Raw genomic sequence first — 20,934 nt, 5'->3', positions numbered from 1 at the left:
AACAACAAAAAATACATATGAAGGACTAGGATGCAATAATACAAACAGGAATCAGGGGAGATGGACGAAATCCACGAAATCCACTAAACTACAATGGACCATGGCGGGAATTTTAGGGAATGATATACTAATGAAGCAGAGAGCTATAACACATTTGTTTGATCAATTCTTGACTACTAGCAACTTTTCCTTTCGGTTCTAAACCTGAATAATTCACTCATTTATCATTTCAAGTCTTATTTCAACTAAATGTCACCGGATAAAAATAGAATAAATCAGCTGAAGGTCTCAGCACAGCTGTACATGCAGTAATGTGAGGTTTGAATTCAGAATGACTGAGTCATAGCAAACTTAATGGTAAATAAGAGGAATTTGAAATAGAAAACTGCGACAAATGCAGCGCAGTCAAGTTCTAATTGAACCATTAAAATAGCTTAGGCAAGGAAGGACAATAAGGATTCTAGGTGCAGTAGAACTATAGCATGAAAAATTCATTTTAATTCAGTTTGAGGAAAATACACTGCAAATAAATCTTGTAAATACGAGGTAGAGCATGAAAAAGGAAGGCAACCCAAGGAGTATAAAAGGGAGACCCTTTCTGCGACTTTTCGCCCCCCCTCAGAGAAGTAAGAAAATAGAGGATTATTTTTCTCAAGCATTTCTGGTTATCACTCCAGTGCGAAAAAGTGATATACAGTTAAGATTGCCACTGTAGTAACAGGTAGCAAATAGGGAGAGGAATATTAAGCAAATATTTCAACAGGAGAGCTGGTTAACACTCCAGATTTCAAAGTGTAAACACAAAACAGTTATTTTGCTACTGTTAAAACAAGCAACAAAAATAAGATAAAAATAAGACAAGTTCAAGGGACACTTCAGACACAATCTAAACCCATTAACTGAGTAGGATCTTTGAAAATTCACCAAGTAGAAGATTTGATTCGGGTTAAAATCCAAATTAAACGATCCTACACAGAATTACACCCAGACAAATTGAGAAATTACAATAGAGGAACAGCTCCACAGGGCTTTGTTTATCTGTAAGTCAATTCTCAGAAACTTTTAGACTAACCCATAAAATAGAATTAGCCAAAACACTCGGATTGGTACTATAATTACAATGAATTTAAGTAGTACACTTCCCATCCTAACTAAAGAACCAGGGAACAGCTTGGTGGTGGTCTTGTTTGAACCTCCCAACTGACCTTCCTTCGTTCTCTCCTTCACCAGCCATGGTAAAAACAAATCCAGAAATAGATTGAGAATCTCTTGGATCTCCAGCCCAATCCGAATTGGAATAGCCAGTCTTGTTGTTAGACTTAAAATTACCATTGTAGACCAGTTTGAAATGTTTTGTAGCATTGAGGTAGCATAGTAGATGATTGATAGTGGCCCAATGCCCTTCTCCTGGATTGGAAGAATATTGGCTGAGTATGGTGATGGCGAAGCTAATGTCTGGTCGAGTTCCTAGCATCATGTACATTACTTGTCAGGGCACAGCCCTCGACCCCACACACCCTCAGACACCCTTTCCCCCTCCTAACCACCCTTCCCCCATTTTCCCCCATTTTTCCCCCACTGTTCCACAATGGTACCGGTACACAAACCCGTGGGAACATTCTGGGTGAGCAGCTTGCCCAGAATCTTCCCATGGTACCTAATATGGAAACTTGGGAAAGACCTGACAAGTGCACAGTTCCCAGGCTCCTTTTGTAGTGGCCTCACAGGGGGTTGAGAAGGTTACCCTTCTTCTCAACTCATTCCCTGTGAAGCCCAGGGCAAGTCCCCTCAGTGACTTCGAGGAATTAGTGGCTGGAGAAGACTCTCCAGTGCCACTCCTGGACCTCATTGCTACGCCCCCTCGGGACAAGGGACAGACCCTGACATTACTGAACCAATTCAGGATTGGTATTCATGAGTGTTGGTGTCAGGGTCAGAGGTTTCATGGTGAGTGAGTTTGAGATTTGGCATCATAGGAGTCGAGACTGTATGAGGGGTGCTAAATCCAAAGCAATTGACAACCTTGGATATGTAGCAAGATTGAGAGACAAAAATTAAGCACCTTTGGCACTCACATGTGATTTCCAGTCCAAGGAACCAATGAATTCCCCCAAGTCCTTCATCTTAAATGTGGACATTAGCTGCTTCTTCTTTTGAAGAAGGGGAAGGTGGTTGGAAAGGATCATTAAGTCATCGACATAAAGAGCAATGATGCAAAAATGAGCGTGTTGGGAAAGAATGAAAATGGCATGATCTGAATTCGAGCAGGAGAAGCCGAGTTTGTTCAGTTCGACTTTGGCTTTCTTGTACCATGCTCAAGAGGCCTGTTTAAGGCTGTACAGACTCTTCTCCAATTTCCATACATAGTCTGCTGAGCCAGGAGGTGGCTGCATAAAAATCTCGTGCTCCAATTCCCTGTTGAGGAACGCAGTCTTCACATCCATTTGATGTATTTCAAGATCGAGATGGGCACCTAACACAAGGAGGATTCGGATCGACGACCACTTGACCACAGGTGTGAACATCTCCTCATAGTCTACCACGTTGATTTGGCTAAATCCCTTTGCCACTATTCTCACCTTATACCGCTCTATTTCTCCATTGGCCCCTTTCTTCAAAGCAAACACCCACTTACTCCCAACGACGTTGTGGGGATCAACTTCATCTCTGCACACAGGAAGGTAAGTACCTGTTTCCTTTAGCATGTTTGATTCATCGGTACAAGCCCCTAACCATGAGTCCACATCAGGATGATCCATTGCCTCATTGTACGTTCGTGGTATTTTGATGCTTGCCATCATTGCCCAAGCAACATTCACTGAATCAGTGGAAGGTTGAGTCCAATTATAAGAAGATCTCTCATATTGGGGGTCGTCATCTGGAATGGGTGCATGATGGATTCTGGTTGAGTGGTGGGGTAGGGAGTCCTGGACTACAGGTTCAAGTTGGAGTGGGGGTGAGTTTTCATTCTCTGCTTCTCCTACTTCTGACATCCCTCCATTATCTTCCTCTCCTTCTTCTAGATCTCCTCCATCATCATCATCTCTTTCTCCCGACTCTCCATCTTCATCTGCTGGAACAATTATGTGTGTCAGGGAGTTGTGAGACTTGACCTCAATCATTACATGTTCCGAGTTCTCCTCGTTGCTCTTGAAGAAATGGACATCTCTTGACTCGTGCAACTTTTGAGCCTTTGGATCCCAAATAAGAAATGCCTTCTTGCCCCGAGCTAATCCAAGGTGGATGCCGGGTTTAGAGCGATTGTCAAGTTTGCGTTGGAGGTCATGATGGATATGGAGGGTTGCATTGCACCTGAAGGTACGTAGCATCAATACATTTGGCTTGTTGCCTGTGTACCTTTCGTGGGGGGAGATGTCGTTGGGGAGTGCTGCATGAGGAGAAATGTTCTTTACGAACGTGGCGTGTTGGATAGCATATGGCCAAGAGGTATGTCCAATTTTGGATTCAATGCTTTTCAGCATCATGACACTCATTGACACAAGGGTTCTGTTGACTCTTTCCGCTACACCATTTTCCTGAGGTGTTCGAGGGTTGGTCTTTTTGTGAAGGATGCCAAGGGATTTGAGATAGTTGGAGAAATCGGAAGAGAAGTACTCACCACTGCCATCTGTCCTGAGAATCTTTAACTTATTCCCAGTTTGACGTTTGGCTTCCACAAGGAATTCTTTGAACTTATCGAGTGTGTCGGATTTGTTCTTCATTGGATATATGGTGAGGTACCGACTGAAGTCATCGATGAAAGTAATGAAGTATTTGTAGCCTTCACTCGATACTGTTTGCAGTTTGCAACCATCAGAGAATACACGACCAAGTACTTGGTCAGTGTCAGGGACCGGTCCGGGGTCAAGAGCGTCCAGGTATATCACCCAGCACTGAGGGCCTGGTGGGGTATGAAGTGGGCACGTACAGCAACGGGTCCGGCACAGGCAGATGTCCCTGAAGTGGGAATGGTGAGAAGAAGACTGCTTCTCTGGTTCCCACCCCAGGTATGTTTATATACATGGTGCTTGGGTCACATGGGGATTGCCACATCGTCCTCACGCACAGCCCCAGCCATCTGGGTATCCCTGTGGGGGATCCCAAAGAGATCCACTGCAGGCACATGTGCTGGGTGCACCCAGGGGTCGTCCAGAGCATCTGGGGCTGGGTGTGTCGTGCGTGGACTGTGGACAGGTCAATAGTACATCGATCAAGGAAAGTCATCTGTGTAAATAGAAATAGAAAGAATAAAGAATGATACAGAGGGAGAATGGAAAGGGGGGAAGTAGAGGGAGGAGGAAATAGGAAGGGGGAGAAGGGGGTAGCAGGTGGAGTGGAACTGGGTGGAGCCAGGTGGAGCCAGGTGGGGCGGGTGTGCCCTGACAGTCAGAGTGGGTTTGTGTTTTGGAAGGAATGGGGTTTCGGTGATGAGATGTGGCTTTGCATTTGGGACAGTAAGTTGATTGATCAGCATTGTTTGCTCCTATAACATCCATTCCCTTAACCATTCCACTCTGCATCATCCTCAAGATTGAATCTTTTGCAATGTGCCCCAATTGGGCATGCCAGATGTTGAGGGATGCAGTAGCAGTGATGGTGCGTGCAACATTAGCGTTGTTGGTATAGGGGTAAGTGATGAAGGCTGTGGATAAGGAGGGGATTCTCACTGGCCATCAGTAGAGGCCCTTTTCCACAGGCACAATGGCGACAAGTTTCTTGGAGGAGTCGAAAATTCGACATTTTTGGTCCCAGAAGTCTGTGCCTGCACCCAATCAGTTTAGTTGGAGAACGGAAAGGAGGTTGTGTGCTATTTTGGGGCAGTAGAGGACGTTATGGATTATGAGGGTTTCCTGTGAGTTCCCAATGTCATACTCTACTCTTATCTGTCCAATCCCTGGTGCTAAAATCACATTCTTATCTCCCAAAATGGCCTTTTTAGGGACATCAAGAGGGCAATAGGATATAAACCAGTTGCGATTGCAACACAAGTGAGAAGTGGCACCAGAGTCAATCACCCACTCAGTTTGAGCATGATGATCAGGAGTAATCTCCACATTTAGTGAGTTGAGTGTGTTTGCGACAAGCACACCTTTTTGATGTTCCTCCGTCATTTCAGTTACCAAGGCTTTCTCTTCATCCACAGATGTTATCGCCATCTTCACAGATTCTTTCAGAGTGCCTGAGCTCTAACCTTGTTTCCCCTGCCTCCTCAGCTTCTTTCCCACAGACCCACCACCTTCTGACCAACATTGTTTGAACGTATGTCCCAAGTTGCTGCATTTAGGGTTAGTGCAGCAGACTACCAATTTAGGGGTGGCAGCATTAGGCTTGGAGCCACTGGACTTCCCTGCATTGCAGCGTTTGGATTTGCCAGAGTTAGCAAACATGGCAATAGTCTTTGGGTCAGAATTACGGAGTTTCTCTTCCAAAAGGATGTAATCAATATACCCTTTGGAATCGATGTTGTTCCTCTTCATTTGCATGAGGGCAATGCTTTTGATGGTGTGGTAGGATTCAGGGGTGGCGGAGATGAGGGCAGAGAGGTAGCTTTTGTCTCCAATTTCAAGACCTAAGGAGGAGACCTTGAGGCATGTGTCTTCCAGTTCTTGGAATTGGGGACCCAGTGGTTTAGAGTCATCAAAGTGAAATTGGTGAAGAAATTCAACACTGCTAGCGCTATAGACTTATGTCATGAATTCAACTGAGGTAAACCAGGTGACTGGACAAATGACATTAAATGGACAAGCCTGGTATCGAACCCAGGACCTCTAGCGTGCATCCATACACTACTCACCCGTTATGCCAGGGAGGTTACTCCATCCCTGATGGTTATTCCAACAATTGGAAGAGGGAAGAGTGAAGCATGTGCATGTCTTGTTTGTCCTTTCCAACAAATCGGTCAGAGAGGGCTTTCCAGGCAGCATGCACAGTAGGTTTGTTCCTCATCATGGACAAGCAGGAGTTGCTAACATAGCACCTCAAGTAGGTGAATGCTCTCTCATCTTTGTTGAGCCAGTCAGCTAAGGTCAGATCAGTGTCCAGGGGCCTTTCAGTGCCACCTTTTGACACATCTTCTATGACATCCCAGATATGGTTTACTGTACTAGCATGACCAACAACCTGTCATGCATCATGCTGGCCTCAAGGTCCGGCTCAAATCAAGGTTTTGTCACACATCATGCTGGGAAAAAGGTTGAGTTAGTTGTGTCACACTGTAAACCTGGTTTCAGGGTGGCTGTGCAAACTGTAATTCAAATTTCCCTTTTTCGGAAGTAAATACATTCAAAAAATGGCCATTTCCTTGTCCAAATGGTGCACCTGTCTGGCCCGCTTTCTGCGGCCAAAGTCACACTTCTGTGGGCTTGAGGGGGGTATCCTCAGCACAGGTTGATGCAACTTGTAAGGTGCCATTGCAGCCTAATCAGCCAGAATCCAGGCCCAATAGGCCTACAAACTACCTCTTAGGTAGGCTTAGCAAGGTGGCTTGGGATATGATTTCTGTATGAAATAGGTGCATTTGTGCAAGAACAAATCTGTTGTGCAAGCGCAAAACCATCCAAATGTGATACCTGGGTGCAGGAAATTTTTCAGAAAGGCACTCTAAGCACATTTTCAAATTCTTTTGCATTTAGTTACTTATTATGGCAATATCCGATAGTATTGCATTCCTTTTATGGTAAGCTCGCCGGTTGGGTGTCATGCATCAACATGAGCTGCCAGTTCAGTACTTTTTGTCATGCTCCAGATGCAACTGGTAGTTGGTTGTGTGAGTACAGTATCTTCAAGACACTGCGCATCCTTGATGCCCAGTTGGAGTAAGTTTTACCATCAGTGTCTAGAATAGTTATGGGGAAACGGGTATTGTCTGTAGTGGTGGGGGCAGGGGCTGGCTGAGAAGTGGAGGGGGTAGTCTGCGACATGGGTGAGTTCTGAGTGAACTAGGCTCGTCACCTATTAGGATGTTAGTGATTTACGCTAGCGTTTTACACTCAGTCAATCGTTGTTGAACTTATACATAGATTAGAACTAATTACCTAGCGTTTTACACTAGGGCACATGAAGATACATGAGTGACAACACAAACATGTGGTAAAAGTGTAGTCTCACCTCAGTCAATCGTTGTTGAACTGAGGGAGACGAAAGTGAAAAATTGTTCACTGCTTTTATAAGCAGTCGCCTCAAGGGCGCACTGACTTTGGTAACAGGAATACCAAGAAAGGAAATAAAGCGCCACTAGCTCAACATCACATTGTGAGTTGGCCACAGCACTCAAGAAAACCAAGATTTCAACATGACTGTGGCTGAGAACTTCATTGGTACAAGGAAGACTGAGAGGGCGTCCGAAGAGCCATATATATAGTAATGTGAAACCTAGTTTTCGCCTTGGTCTGCACAATATACAACCTGATAGTAGGTGGGCTGGTCCTGGGAATAAGTGGGGAACGCCACCGGAAGCGGCAGAACACGCTGCTCTTCTCGCCTTGCGGGCTTGTTCACCATCAACGTTGCCCTCAGCTGAGTTTCTCAATCCTCCAGCAGTTGTTGTTCTTGCTTTTCCACATTCCTTAATCCACAATCGCACGGTGGATTCAGAATCACCGATTTACACTGCAGCGCGCGGTATCGGTGGAGCGGAGCAGGATTTTAATCATGTCATTTGGCAGACTGTGCCTACGGCTTGTTGGAAGGATTTTACACAAATTTTACACGCACACCCCAGGGTTGCTGAGGCTGGGACAGAACATGATTGGCTCAGATTCGAATCAGAATCCGCGGATTCCGAACTCATAACCGCATCCGGCAATTAGAAGTACGCGGACATGCAACTCTGATTGAAGTGATTGAGATCATATCATTGTCACTGAAACTCCAACCATTCCAATCAGGTCCCTAGAACACACCAAGAATGCATTTGATTGAGCTGATTGGGTTTATGCACATAATTGATGTCTTCACTTTTTCACAAACTTGAAACCAGTCCAGTTGGGGTTCTGAATACATTGAGCAACATCATGGCATGATACAGCATCAGCAATTTGTCCAGGTTCGTAACTTCGGCTTCAGTTTGGCAGATAATGTAATAACCACTTCATCGCTAGCTTCGCTCTCGGTCAGCATTCTGTCAGACTGATACCTGGGGTAGACTATTACACCTCCCACTAGAGTACTTCTGCGATCTCGAACGCGAGCATTGCTTCTGCGTATAGCATGGTACGTATCACGTTCTCCGGCCCCTGGGCGGGTGAGGCGACAGCATTCCAACGGTCTGGCCATTTATTTGTGTTCGCTTGAATCTCCCTCGTCATTGAGCAGCATCGCTTCGGTCCTATCTGAGGTGAGTTCTCGGCTACGCTTTTGGCGAAGAGTCTGATAGGATCTACACTGTTGACTGTTGGACTTCTCACCTTTCTTCCGCCGTAAATGGTCTGTGAACACTCAACAACCGCGACCACAAGCTCTTTCCTTCGGCACAGCCGCATCCCCTGCTCCCCCTTTCTACTAGGAGGAACGCATCCTAGTGCCCCACAGCCCCCTGACCCAGGTTCTAGCGCCCATGCAAGCGCCAATTCCAGTTCAACTCGGTCATCTCCGGGCGGTAACTCTACTCCGGATGAATGATAGCTGGTGCTGCTGGAGGGACTGTTGCACTGGCTGCGGTGGCAGCTTTATTGTTTTATTTTTTTTTAAAAAAGACTTAACGTACTTGGGCAACGATTCCCCGCAACGATCAGCCAGCCTGGTCCGACCACAGGGGTGAGTCTCCTGCCAAATATTCTGAAAAGGGGCTGATGGAGGGTTGCGTGGACCGGCTGGAAGGTGGGGCCAGCTGGCGGAAGGGTTAGATCAACCTGCCGGAGGGTTGGGCCTGCCGGCGGGAGGTCGGGTCGGGATTTGACCAGCTGCCGGATATGGTGTGCAAGGGAGACCTGGTCTTATTAATCATATCGCATAAGGGAGTGACCGTAGGCATTCGTGGCACCGTATAAGACTAGTAGGAGGCAAAGTGTTGCCTATCCAACTGTTTTCACTTTTTTTCCTGGTGATATCGACCTATTGACCAATTTCTTCGCGGACTGTCCTGGCTTGTTGCAATCGTCTGTTCTTTGGAAGTCGCGACCTGGAGTCATGCCGTATGTTAATCCCAAGAATTTGTAGCGACCTGCTTCGGTTTTAAAATTATATTGTCGGTGCTTCTTATTGCGTTCAGTCGGGGGCATCAACATACAATATTTGTGTTCCCGAGCGAGTTGGCTGCACAACCATTCAGTGGGAGGAATTTGAAATACGTTTTGCACTGCCTGTCGATCGATTTGGTTAACTTTACCTATTCCTCTTTGCTTCGTTATTCCGTGGGGTTTTCGGGCCAGATAGGAGCCGTATGGCTGTGGGATTGCGGCTTTCACACCAGCTAGGAGATCGCTAGGGAGATGGAGATTGTTGTTGCAGGAGCCAGTCTGCCCGTGGGGTTTGAATTAAGACCAAGGGCCCGAAGTACGATCGTTGAATCGAGCTGCTTTCTGGCGCGGTCGGACATGCCAGTGCATGCAACATCCAGCGGTGTCCCTGGCGTGGGCAGGTGACCAGCCTCTATTACCAAGATGAGAACCCCATCGATTCAATGCTGTGCAGCTGCCTTTCTAATTGAAGGCGTGTGGGCCCATGCTCAGGAGTCAGATCCCGTAAGTCCTACTGCGCGTGTTTGCACTGCATGTGTCGTTTTTCAAACCGTAATCATGGGCATTCTTATACTGCAGCTGAATACCATCCATGTTCCAGTTCCAACTCCCCAGAGGAAAGGGTAAAAGGCTAAGGGTATTATGAGGAGATGCTGGTACGATTATGTGTCTATGGACGTGTCAGGCGAGCCCTGGCCATGATGGCCCTTCTGCTCACGTTTCATGTCCACCCGAGCGCGTCGCAATGCGTGGTTCGATTTCCTGACACACCAGGCGGAATAACGGCTGGCCTTCCGTTCCGGATCTCGTGGACTAACTGCACAGTGAGTTCTCTTCATCAACGGTTCATCCCACTCTCAGTGTTGGGGCCCATAGACGCCCGTTCAAGTTCAAGTTTTGGACAAACCCGGAGGTTACGTACTTCAAAACTACATTAGATATGAATCTCCTTCCTACATGTACGTGATTCACCTCGACTAGGATATGAGCTGAGAGCTGATGAGTTCTTCGATAGTAACATCACTGACGGCAATGTGGGCAGGACGATTTACCTTAGCTTGAGAGATCGGACTGGATCCTTTCATTCAAGCTTACCTTACGTTGTCAAGGCATGCCATGATTAACAATATGTCTATCCGACCCGGCTATTAATATGTGTGTACATTCAAATAGCCGAATTCTGCCTTTGTGTCCTCGTCCTCCATGTCCGCTTCAGTAAGCGTCCCCATAATCTTACCAACGATTCCACCGTTGAACGACGGGCCTGTTAAATCGCTGCATAGAGCATACAATTCGTCTCGCTCAGTGCTGCATCTGTTCGGTTTGTCAGCCTTGTCAGCGTGAGTGAAGCACAACATAGGTAGATTGGGGCTCGGTGCTAAGTTCGGGGTGCCCTGATTTATGGCAGGTTTCCTCTGTCGCGGCGCTCTCGGCACAATCGACGATCTCAATTCGGTCAGCGAACTCTGTCCAGTCAGAGCGCTCGACACTGTCTGTACACTCCGTGCGGTCCGTGCGGTCCGTGCGGTCCGTACAGTCCACGAGTAGTGTCCAATCCCTTGCCAGGCTTTCGTCACTCTCAGTTCAGTCCTCTGATTCTCTTCGATCTCCCGCATATCTCTCATCGCGTTCGGTTCAATCGACTTCATCCCTGGAGGTAAGAATATTTCCCTCAGAGTCAAAACTTCCACTGATGTCAACTGGATTATTGCATTTGGCATTGGACATCATTCTTTAACGCCATGACAGGGATTCTCGAGTTTGACTCCATCCAGGTCCTTTGTGTCATTTCCTGCTTCTTCGGTGCCGTCTAGCACGGTATCTTCAACTCTAACGCCATCTGCACCCTCGTCGACTTCAGCATCCGGAAATCTCTCTAGTATCGTGACGACATCCACTGGCATTCCTGTCACCGGACATCGTTCAAGGAACTTACCAGCAATCGTAGGCGGAGCGGCAGGTGGCGGAGTGGTTTTTATTTTTCTCGCTTTCCTGCTTTATTGGTGTTCCAGAACGGACGAACCTGATTATCTGGAAGAATCTGCACTCGAGCAGCATGGTCACGGTGAGTACCCAGTGATCAGGAAGTCCCGTCAACACAGTCAACCATCTGGTCCGCCAGGATTAGGTGGTGCACGATGGGATCTGTATGCCCCTGTGACCTCGATGGCGTCATCACATTATGATCCGTATATCCAGAGTTCAGGTGTTACCATTGGGACTAGCGAGAGCCGCAGTCACACAACTACCGGAGACAGATTTCCATCTCAAATCCAGCTTTATCCCCAGCTACAGTCATCCCCACGACCCCAAAATCAACCTCTGGAGCGTGAGGGCCGAGTCCAGCAGTATCTCAGCCAGGAACAACCCAGTGGTAGAACCAGCAAACCTCTACGTGTTTTAAACCCCGATACTCCATCACCGGAACAGTCGCCCGTTTCTCCACAACAGCATCCCTCGATTACATTCAATTAATCTGAGGTGCCTATTGCGGCTTCCAACGTTGGTTTTCATCCCAAAATCACCCAGTAGCCCTCCCACCAGCACCGCTCCACCCCCAAAGTCCTCGCGGGGTTCCACCAATCTAAGCATGAGCATCTATACTAACAACGGGCCTGGGGTATTGGTACCGAATCCACAACTGAATTTAGAGTCAGGAGGGTTGTACAAAGATATGGGTGACTGGCGTGGTGTGGTGGGTCCGGGTGCGAACCGTGTGTATGGTTTACCGATGAGAATTGCGCCCAAAGCCCTGATCTGGCTGGAACAAGTCGGATTTTCCGGAATTTGGTCAGACGTAGCCGTCAGGCTTCCGGCTAAGCATGGCGACGTAATCACTTGGAGCAATCGTTTGATGGATTGACTTGGCTTTGACCTTCGTGTCAATTTCTCTCTTCGATATCCGATTTACTACTTCTGTCGGTCTCTGTGAGGTTATTCCAGTTATTGTTGGGCAATAATTTCCTCGACTCGTGGGCAAGGCATTTATGAATGGATGTATTTTTTCTTGGAGAATTGAGGGCTAGCTCCGACTTAGTTGCCGAGCAGGGCCAGTCGCTTGCTCGCTCGTTCGCAACGCTGTAGCCATTTGCTTCAAACCTCGTCGGCATCGTCGGCATTTAACTTGAACTACTAGTAAAGCATATGCCCCCTACCATTTAGTCGTCGCCTTCAATGCTGATGATTCGTGGTGTCCGAGACAATACTTCGAATGAACCGGCGGTCCGATTCGATTAGGAGGGGTGGGAAACGATTCCTGACTCCCTACAGGATGTAAAAGTAGATAGACAAAATCGAGAGGAGATGAATCGACGACATCGGGTTGAGAAATGACACTTTGAAGGTTAAGGTTGATAGCCGTGATATATATTGTTGTAATGTAGGGATTCCTGATAAGGCAATCCGCTTACTTCAGCGGTTATACTCGCGAGACCAGAGGTAAGCTAGAAACTTTTCTGATGATTTTGCTCAACGCACGTCTGTGCGTATTTATACATACACGAAATGTATTACAATGATGATATACGTAAAATAAGTAACTGCGCAAGCGCGCGTACGCAAGCACAGACTAAGCGGGAATATTCTAGCGATTTCCCACAATAATCCAGAATGCCCCGGAAGGTTCCGGTGACTCGTGACTTCAACACTCCCCCTCGAGTCACGTATCCTGTACAATAACGGATGCAAACTTAGTGAATAGGTCTTCAGGAAGTGGCTTTGTGAAAATGTCAGCCAAGTTGTCGGATGAGCGGACATGATGAATTCTGAGATCGCCGCGTTCGATTAATTCCCGAATAAAGTGATGCCATATGTCAATATGTTTGCTCCGGCTGTGAAATTGGGGGTCACGAGTTAATGCAATAGCCCCACGATTATCGTTGTTGAGATTGAATGGGCGCTCCGCATCGAATCCGAGTTCCCAGATGAGCATTTGGTGCCATAGTATATGGTGTGATGCGTGACTTAAGGAAGTATACTCGGCTTCCATGGTCAATAGGGCGATAGTCCCTTGCTTCTTAGCGCTCCAGGCGACAGCTCCCCCTGACATAATGAATAGGTTACCAGAAATAGATTTCCGGTCCTTTTGTTCTGCCCAATCCGCGTCTGCATACCCAATTGCTGTTAATCCGGAATCCGATTTTGAATAGGTAATTCCGCAATTGATTGCCCCCTTTAGGTATCGAAAAATCCGTTTGACTCCAGAAATATGTTCCGGACCATAAGAATTATTGAATTGCGCAAAGTGATGAACGGCAAAGGCAATATCTGGGCGCGTGCATAATGCAGCCCACATAAGCGATCTGATCATTGTTGAATAGGGGTAATCTGGGTGCAGGCCTGAGAACTTTTCATAAGCCTGTTTCGGGTGCATTGGGGTAGGCGCTGGATTGGAATCAATCATTCCGGCACGTTCAATTATGTCGCGAATGTATTGTTCTTGCGAGATTGTGATTGAATTGTTGCTCCGGTCTCGGGAAATTTTAATCCCAACAAAGTGATTTAATTCTCCAAGATCATGGGTGTCGAATTTGGACTTGAGTTCATTTTTAACGAATTCAATATGATCTGCAGGGGCAAATATGGCGGAGTTGTCGACGTGGAAGGCGATAATTGATATTTTCCCGTTTTGGCGACGCACGTAAACGCAGGTGTCGGTGAATAAGCGCATGTAACTTAATTCGGTTAATGCCTTATGTAGTTGTCGGTTCCACACCCGCCCTGCCTGTTTAAGGCCATACAGAGTCTTGTTTAGGCGAAGGACCCTGTTCATGCCGTCCTCGTACTTCGGGATTTGCTTCATGTATATTTCCTCCTCCAATTCTCCATTCAGATACGCCCCGACAACATCCATTTGATGTATTTCGAGGTCCAATTGAACTGCGATAGCCAATAAAACCCTGAATGACTCTAGTCGCATTACTGGCGAGAAGGTTTCATCAAAATCCATTCCTGGAATTTGAGAAAATCCCTGCGCGACGAGCCGGGCCTTGTATTTGATTATTTCCCCTTCTGTATTTCTTTTTGTAGTTAGGACCCATCAGCAACTGATAATTCTACGATCTGCTGGCAGAGGGACCAATTCAAAGGTGTTCAACTTTTGAAGTTGGGCCACTTCGGCATCCATTGCCGAGCGCCAATCCTCAGCATCATAGCGCTGTAATGCCTCACGGATATCTGGGCTATCGGATTCTGTTGCAGCCATTGCATGCACGAGGGAATTTTGATTTTCGGTTCTGACCGGTCCATGATCCGTCCTAATTTGGACTAATGGGGATTGAATTCATTTCAATTGGCTTCTCGTTCAGATTCCCGTGTATTCATTGTGGCTAAGCGATGAATTGGCTTCAGTTGCTTCCGCAGATCCCGCTTCTTTTGAATTGCTGGGCACCTGTTCTGCTTCTTTCTCCTGGTGTTCCACGTCCGTCTGCGGATCATTTGACTGAGGCTCCCCCTCAGGCGGACTGGAAGCGGGAATGGGAATTTCGACATTGGGGTGGGGGTTATGGGGATGGGGAAAAATAACATTCTTTGATTTTGCAATTACTCCACTTTCCGGCTTGTAGTAGTAAATTGCGCGTGTATTATCGGTCAATCCAATAAACCTATACTTGTTGGAACGCGGGTCCAGTTTCCCCTTTTGGTCTTGGTCCAGCACCCAAACATCCGACCCAAATATGTGAATTGAATTAATATTTGGCCTCGCATTGAAAAACATCTCATAGGGAGTTTTTCCATTGAGTGTGCGCATGGGAGAGTGATTTTTTAAATAGCATGCATAAGCGATTGAATATGTCCACAATGTTTTTGGTAATTTAGAATCAAACAACATTGCGCGAGCATGATCCAATAATGTGTGGTTTAACCGCTCTGCAATGCCATTTTGGGAAGAGGAATGTGGAGCGGTGGTTTGATGGAGTGTTCCCTGGTTGCGTAAATGGGTAATGAATCTATTGTTCAGGAATTCCGTGCCGCTGTCGAATCGAATGCATTTGATTTTGCGACTGTATTGAGTCCATAATCGGGATTTGAATTGTTTGTATGCCTCGAATGCATCGGATTTCTCCTTAAGGAAATCGACCACCGAGAAACGTGTTGCAGCATCTGTGAATGAAATAAAATAATTGACTCCCCCTTTTCCCATGACTTGCGCTGGTCCCCAGAGGTCGGTAATGATAAGTTCCCCGATTTCCCGGTACTTTGTATTGGATTCCCGGGGCACCGGTTGCGCTGTGGATTTGCCTTGAATGCATGCCTCGCATTCAAAGTTTAATGGGGATGGGATTATTTTCATTCCATCAACATTTCCCTGTTCCATCATTGTTTTGAGGGACTGGGGCGCAATGTGCCCCATTGCCCTGTGCCACTCCTCCCATGTTCTTCCTTCCTTATCCCCTCCTGTAGTTCCTGCCATCGCGATCGGCTTCTTTAGAATAGACATATTCATTTTATACAATGAATTGCCGTTTGCTTGTCCTGTGCATAATTCTGACCCGTCCGGTGTGAACAATTTGATTTGGTCAGATTTAATTTGAATTGTTCCACCCGCACAGTCAAAACATCGCAAGGATAATAGGTTACCATCATTTGATGGGATATGGTAACAGTCCCTAAGCGTGGCTGTATGGGATCCTGAGTCCGATTGCATGGTAACGAGAACGGTTCCGTGGCCTTGGATTGGAGTTCTAATTCCTCCAACTCCATTTAAGAATTGGCCTGAAATGGGATGGTATTCATTGAATGAATCGCGATCCCGAACTATATGGTGATTCGCACCGGAATCACCAATCCAAGAATTTCCGAAATGCGTATTCGCTCCAGCAAAGGCAAATGATTGCATATCATTTCCATTGTTGGACACGATATTTGCATTTTTCTCTCCACCCTTCCTCTTTTCATCTGCAATCCTTTTTTGGCACTCCTGTATCCAATGTCCCTTCTTGTGACAGTACCGGCACTCCGAGTTAGATTTATCCGGCTTTGTTTTAGGATTTCTTGTGTTGGAATTAGTTGAATTGAAGGCTGTAGGCGTGGTAGAATTGTTCTGTGATTTGCGCCGATTGGATTCTCCCCTGATCCTGGAAATAATCGAATTAACTGCTGCCATTCTCTTTTTATCATCTGTTTCCGCCAGATCTGTGAAATCAATTGAGGCAATAAAGTTGTCCCAAGATGACGGAAGCGATGTAATAAGAGCCATAGCAAATTCCGATTCCGGGAGCGTGTCCCCGGCAACTCGGAGATCCTGATATATTCAGTGCAGTTTTAAATGGTGGGTATTTAGATCATCTTCTTCCGACATCTGTATGCTATAGAATTGCCGCCAAAGATAGATGCATGCAATACTCCCGGAATCTTCATATTCGTTCTGGAGTATTTCCCAGGCTTCTTTTGCATCGCGGACTGACTCAATATATGTTTGAACATATTGATCGCATCGGATTCGCATATTCATGATAGCCTGCTTATTGGATTTCTTGATTTTCTCCTCGTCAGTTTGATTGGCAGCAACAAGGTCATCAAGCAATTTTTCTATGTGAGGTAATAAGTCCATATCCTCCAGAATATCCTTGATGTTGCTCTTCCAAGAACGGTAATTATCCTTGCCGGTTAGGGCCGGGATTTTATATCCACCGAGAGAAATTCCTTCTTCTTTAGTTGAGGCCATAATGAATATTTGAGAAGTTAAGCAAAGATCCAAGTATATAGAGTTAACTAGGTATGACCCTTAGGCTGGGCTCATAACCTGTTGTAATGTAGGGATTCCTGATAAGGCAATCTGCTTACTTCAGCGGTTATACTCGCGAGACCAGAGGTAAGCTAGAAACTTTTCTGATGATTTTGCTCAACGCACGTCTGTGCGTATTTATACATACATGAAATGTATTACAATGATGATATACGTAAAATAAGTAACTGCGCAAGCGCGCGTACGCAAGCACAGACTAAGCGGGAATATTCTAGCGATTTCCCACAATAATCCAGAATGCCCCGGAAGGTTCCGGTGACTCGTGACTTCAACATATATCACTTCTATTTACTGTTTCACACAATCAATTCTAGAGTGTGGCTTGATATATAAGCAGCCTAGCCAGCCATCTAATGACGGCCTATAGAGGGGGGGCTGTTTGGCCTTTAATAAGATATCTAAAAGAGCGACTCAGTCTCTACAGCGAGAACTGAGATAGATTATTCTGACCTAAAAGAGCGACTAATTACAAAGTAGGATAAGAGCTAAATATGAAGTTGAATGAAAGTGACAGACCTCAGTCTCTACAGTGAGAACTGAGGAAAAAAGAAAAGAATTCAAAAAATAAACGTGACTATACTATAATCGGAAGTCACATGCAAATCACGTGACAATAGAAATTGGTTAATGCATGGTGTTTCTCCAACACCTTTGAATGGGGCCTAAAAGGGGGTATTTACTAGTGGATGTCCTGGACATCCTGGTGAAGAATGAAAAGGCCTGATCCATTCACCAGGATGTCCTGGGATGATTCTATAATTCAATCAAATTTGTATTATTCAGGGTAGACATTCAAAACATAATGCCGTAATTGAATCTGATTTCCCATGACAATCCTCAGGCTCAACTGTCTGTGCACAATGCTGGGCACTGTCTGAAGGGGTGTCAACACTGTTTCCCATGGTCTCAATGCACTTTACGCAGATGGATAGCCCCTTTGAATAGCTTCCAGAATATATATTTTGAGCAATAAAAAAATGCAAAATACTATTTTGGACATGAGTCATTTGGGTTAGTGTGGCTGTCCACCTCATGTCTGTGCACAGTGCTGGCCACTGTCCAGAGGGGTGTCCAGACTGTTTCCCATGGTGTCAACACACTTTGCATAGTTGGATAGCCCCTTCAAATAGCTTCCAGAACATATAATTTGAGACTAAATTGACAAGCAAGTTATTGAGAATACTTTTTTGGACATTGTCAAAGACATGCAAGGAGGGCAGTGTCCCTGGACCTTTCCCCGGAAGGAGGCCGGAGGTAGAGAATGAGCGGAAGGACCACAGCCTCAGCAACTCGGAGAGGAGCGCTGTGCCTATGTTCAGTAACGCTTAGGAGTCTGGTCCTTAACTTCAGAACAAGGGGGTGCAAACTCTGGGGGGTAGTCTAGTCGTCGATTTTGCACTGAGGTGCCATCAACTACAGTACAGGACTTATATACATGATAAAAGACAAATGGGAACAAAGGGGAAAACCCAAGGGGGACTTACCCACTTGCTGGGTCAGCGAGCTTGTGAGAGAATTGCCTTATCGGGCATTGTGGAGTGGGTAGGTGAAGGGTGGAATTAGCGACAGCTACTGGAAGTGGGAAATGTTGCAGTACGATAGACCTGCCTCCTATTGGTTGATGCAATCTCCTAGAGAACTGCTGTGGCCATATGGTGTAGTGGTTATCACCTCCAAATATATGTTGGATGGACCCGGGTTCGAATCCTGGTGTGGCCACCCTTTTCAGAGTTTACAATAGGTTATGAGCCCAGACTACTGAGGGCTTTCAGAATTTTCGCGCTTAGGCTGACTTTTCACCTATCTGCTTACTTCTCTATCCACCTGGTTGAAAACACACCTCCCTGCTGCTCAAATCAACCTCTGAAAGTCTCTCTACGCTAGTTTCTGCCATAGCACCCTGAGATTTGTTTCAATCGACGCGAAATCGCTACCACGTTATCACCGTTCGACGAACTCGACACCCTCCGATTTTCGCGCCGATCGAACCACACACTCTGCTGATAATTGACAAACAATTCCATCATCTTGGCACTGCTCTAGCTGCTCTATCCTTTGACGAATCGCGCTAAAATCTATACTCGACCTACTTCGTATATCGTTCTCGCAGCGCTGTCATTCCCGCATCGATCGCATCACTCATTCATCCAAAAAATCGAGTGTTAAAATATAGCAATTCTTAAAACAGCTACAGCACCTCAGCAATTGTGCAGATCGTTTTCAAATCGATAGACAACATACATCGTTTAGGTCTCTATCATCACGCAAATTTTCGCGACGATCACATCACTCGCTTGCCTGTTATAAGGCAAACATTTCTGCGATTTGAAACTGCTCTAGCGGCTCTACTTTCTTATCGATCGCTTTGAAACTCGGACCAACAATTTGAACATTGACGACCTTTCGTCCCTCCAATTTTCGCACCGATCGCATTAGTCATTTGCACAATATCACCACATCCAACCTCCTGCATCCCATGTCCTATCAACACATTCCCAGCTGCACTCCCACTGCTTCCCCATCCAAATCCCTCCTTCACTGCACCTTTTGCAACACCAGGGGTTCACACAAGACCATTAATTGTCGGAAAATGAAGCAGTCTAGAAAACACTGTGCAAATAAGGGAAAAAGGACTCAGCCTCAGGAACTTGCTGGCAATGCCAGTGCCCTCTCTTCTGTTTCCAGCTCAGCACCAGATTATTGGATTGCAGACACAGGTGCAACTTCCCACATGACTCCACATCGTCAGTGGTTCAAGGAATATACTCCTTGCAAAGTCCCTGTTCGTCTCGCAGACAACAATATCATCTATGCTGCTGGTGTAGGGACCATTGTCTTTACCCCAATCAAGAATAAAGTCCCCTTACGCCAAATCGAGTTCTCCAATGTCCTCCATGTTCCCTTACTTGCCAACAACCTCCTATCTGTTCTCTCCCTCACTAGAAAGCACAACTTTGAGGTGACCATCAAGGAGTCAACAATGAAGTTCACTCGTAGTTCTCAACTTCTGTTTGAAGCTTCTGTCTCTGATGAGAACAGTGCCTTGTTGGATGGTTCTACAGTGGTTCAGTCTGCTCTGAGGGCCACTCCCTCATCTCCTGATCTCTGGCATCGTCGTTTCTGCCATATTGGTAGAAATCGACTCAAACAACTTATCTCTGGGACATATGTGAAGGACTTGAACATTGGGACCTCTTCTCTCTCTTCCCCACTCCCTGACATTTGTGAACACTGCATAGCTGGCAAACACCATCGCTCCCCTTTCCCTCATGCTGCTTCAAATAGACGTACTCAGCCTCTAGAACTTATACACTCAGATGTCCATGGTCCAGTGTCAGTTCAAACCCCTGAGCAGCATAGGTATTGGGTTAGCTTTGTGGATGACTGCACTCGCTATCGCACTATCTACCTCCTTCACAAGAAGTCAGATGTCTTTGCTGCCTTCAAGATCTTCAAGGCTTTTGCTGAGAACCAAACTGGCTATCGCATCAAGGCACTTAGGGATGATAAAGGGGGGGAGTACATGAGTAGGGAAATGGATGATTTTATGAAGGAACATGGCATTCTTAGGGAGCACACTACCACCTCAACTCCTCAGCAGAATGGAGTTGCTGAACCCTCCAATCGAATTCTCGATGAGGGCATCACCTCCATCCTGAATGAAGCTAAGTTACCTGGCTCATTCTGTGGACATGCTTTGGGTGCTCTACTCCATGTCCTGAATCGCTCTCCCTCTTCTGCTGTGGAGGGGATCACACCTTATGAGGGCTGGTTTGGACACAAGCCTTCTGTCTCTCATTTCAGAGTTTTTGGGTGCCAGGCATATGTGCATATTCAAAAGGACAAGAGAACAAGTTTCCAACCAAAGTCTGAACGTTGTATCTTCATTGGCTACCCAGCTGACTTCAAAGGTTGGAGATTCTACAACCCATCCACTAAGAAGATTATCATTTCTAGGGATGCAGTGTTTGATGAACAAACTATGCCTGGGATTTCTAGCCACCCCATTAT

At 46.2% G+C, this 20,934-nt stretch overlaps 2 protein-coding genes and 1 non-coding gene across 3 annotated transcripts; 2 read left to right on the top strand and 1 right to left on the bottom strand.

Moving 5' to 3' along the window:
- Nucleotides 1–8,159: 8,159 nt before the first annotated feature.
- EI90DRAFT_3018168 (uncharacterized protein) lies at nt 8,160–9,128 on the bottom strand (the record flags this gene model as incomplete). Its single annotated transcript, XM_039057197.1, has 3 exons — nt 8,160–8,602; nt 8,705–8,900; nt 9,060–9,128. The coding sequence occupies 3 exons, from the start codon at nt 9,126–9,128 to the stop codon at nt 8,160–8,162; spliced, it is 708 nt and encodes a 235-aa protein (XP_038913537.1).
- Nucleotides 9,129–9,488: 360 nt separating this feature from the next.
- On the top strand, nt 9,489–10,768 carry EI90DRAFT_1792168 (uncharacterized protein). Its single transcript, XM_039052204.1, has 8 exons — nt 9,489–9,680; nt 9,756–9,840; nt 9,895–10,000; nt 10,053–10,135; nt 10,192–10,285; nt 10,350–10,391; nt 10,462–10,516; nt 10,585–10,768. The coding sequence occupies exons 2-8, from the start codon at nt 9,827–9,829 to the stop codon at nt 10,722–10,724; spliced, it is 534 nt and encodes a 177-aa protein (XP_038913536.1). The 5' UTR covers nt 9,489–9,680; nt 9,756–9,826; the 3' UTR covers nt 10,725–10,768.
- A 7,801-nt stretch (nt 10,769–18,569) lies between these two features.
- Nucleotides 18,570–18,642, top strand: EI90DRAFT_t177. The gene has a single exon. It is a non-coding gene; the product is annotated as a tRNA-OTHER (tRNA).
- Nucleotides 18,643–20,934: the final 2,292 nt, after the last annotated feature.

Source organism: Cantharellus anzutake, assembly GCF_015039405.1.
Source record: "Cantharellus anzutake strain C23 chromosome Unknown EI90scaffold_41, whole genome shotgun sequence".
NCBI lineage: Eukaryota > Fungi > Basidiomycota > Agaricomycetes > Cantharellales > Hydnaceae > Cantharellus > Cantharellus anzutake.
This window is presented reverse-complemented; position numbering and strand designations above follow the sequence as displayed.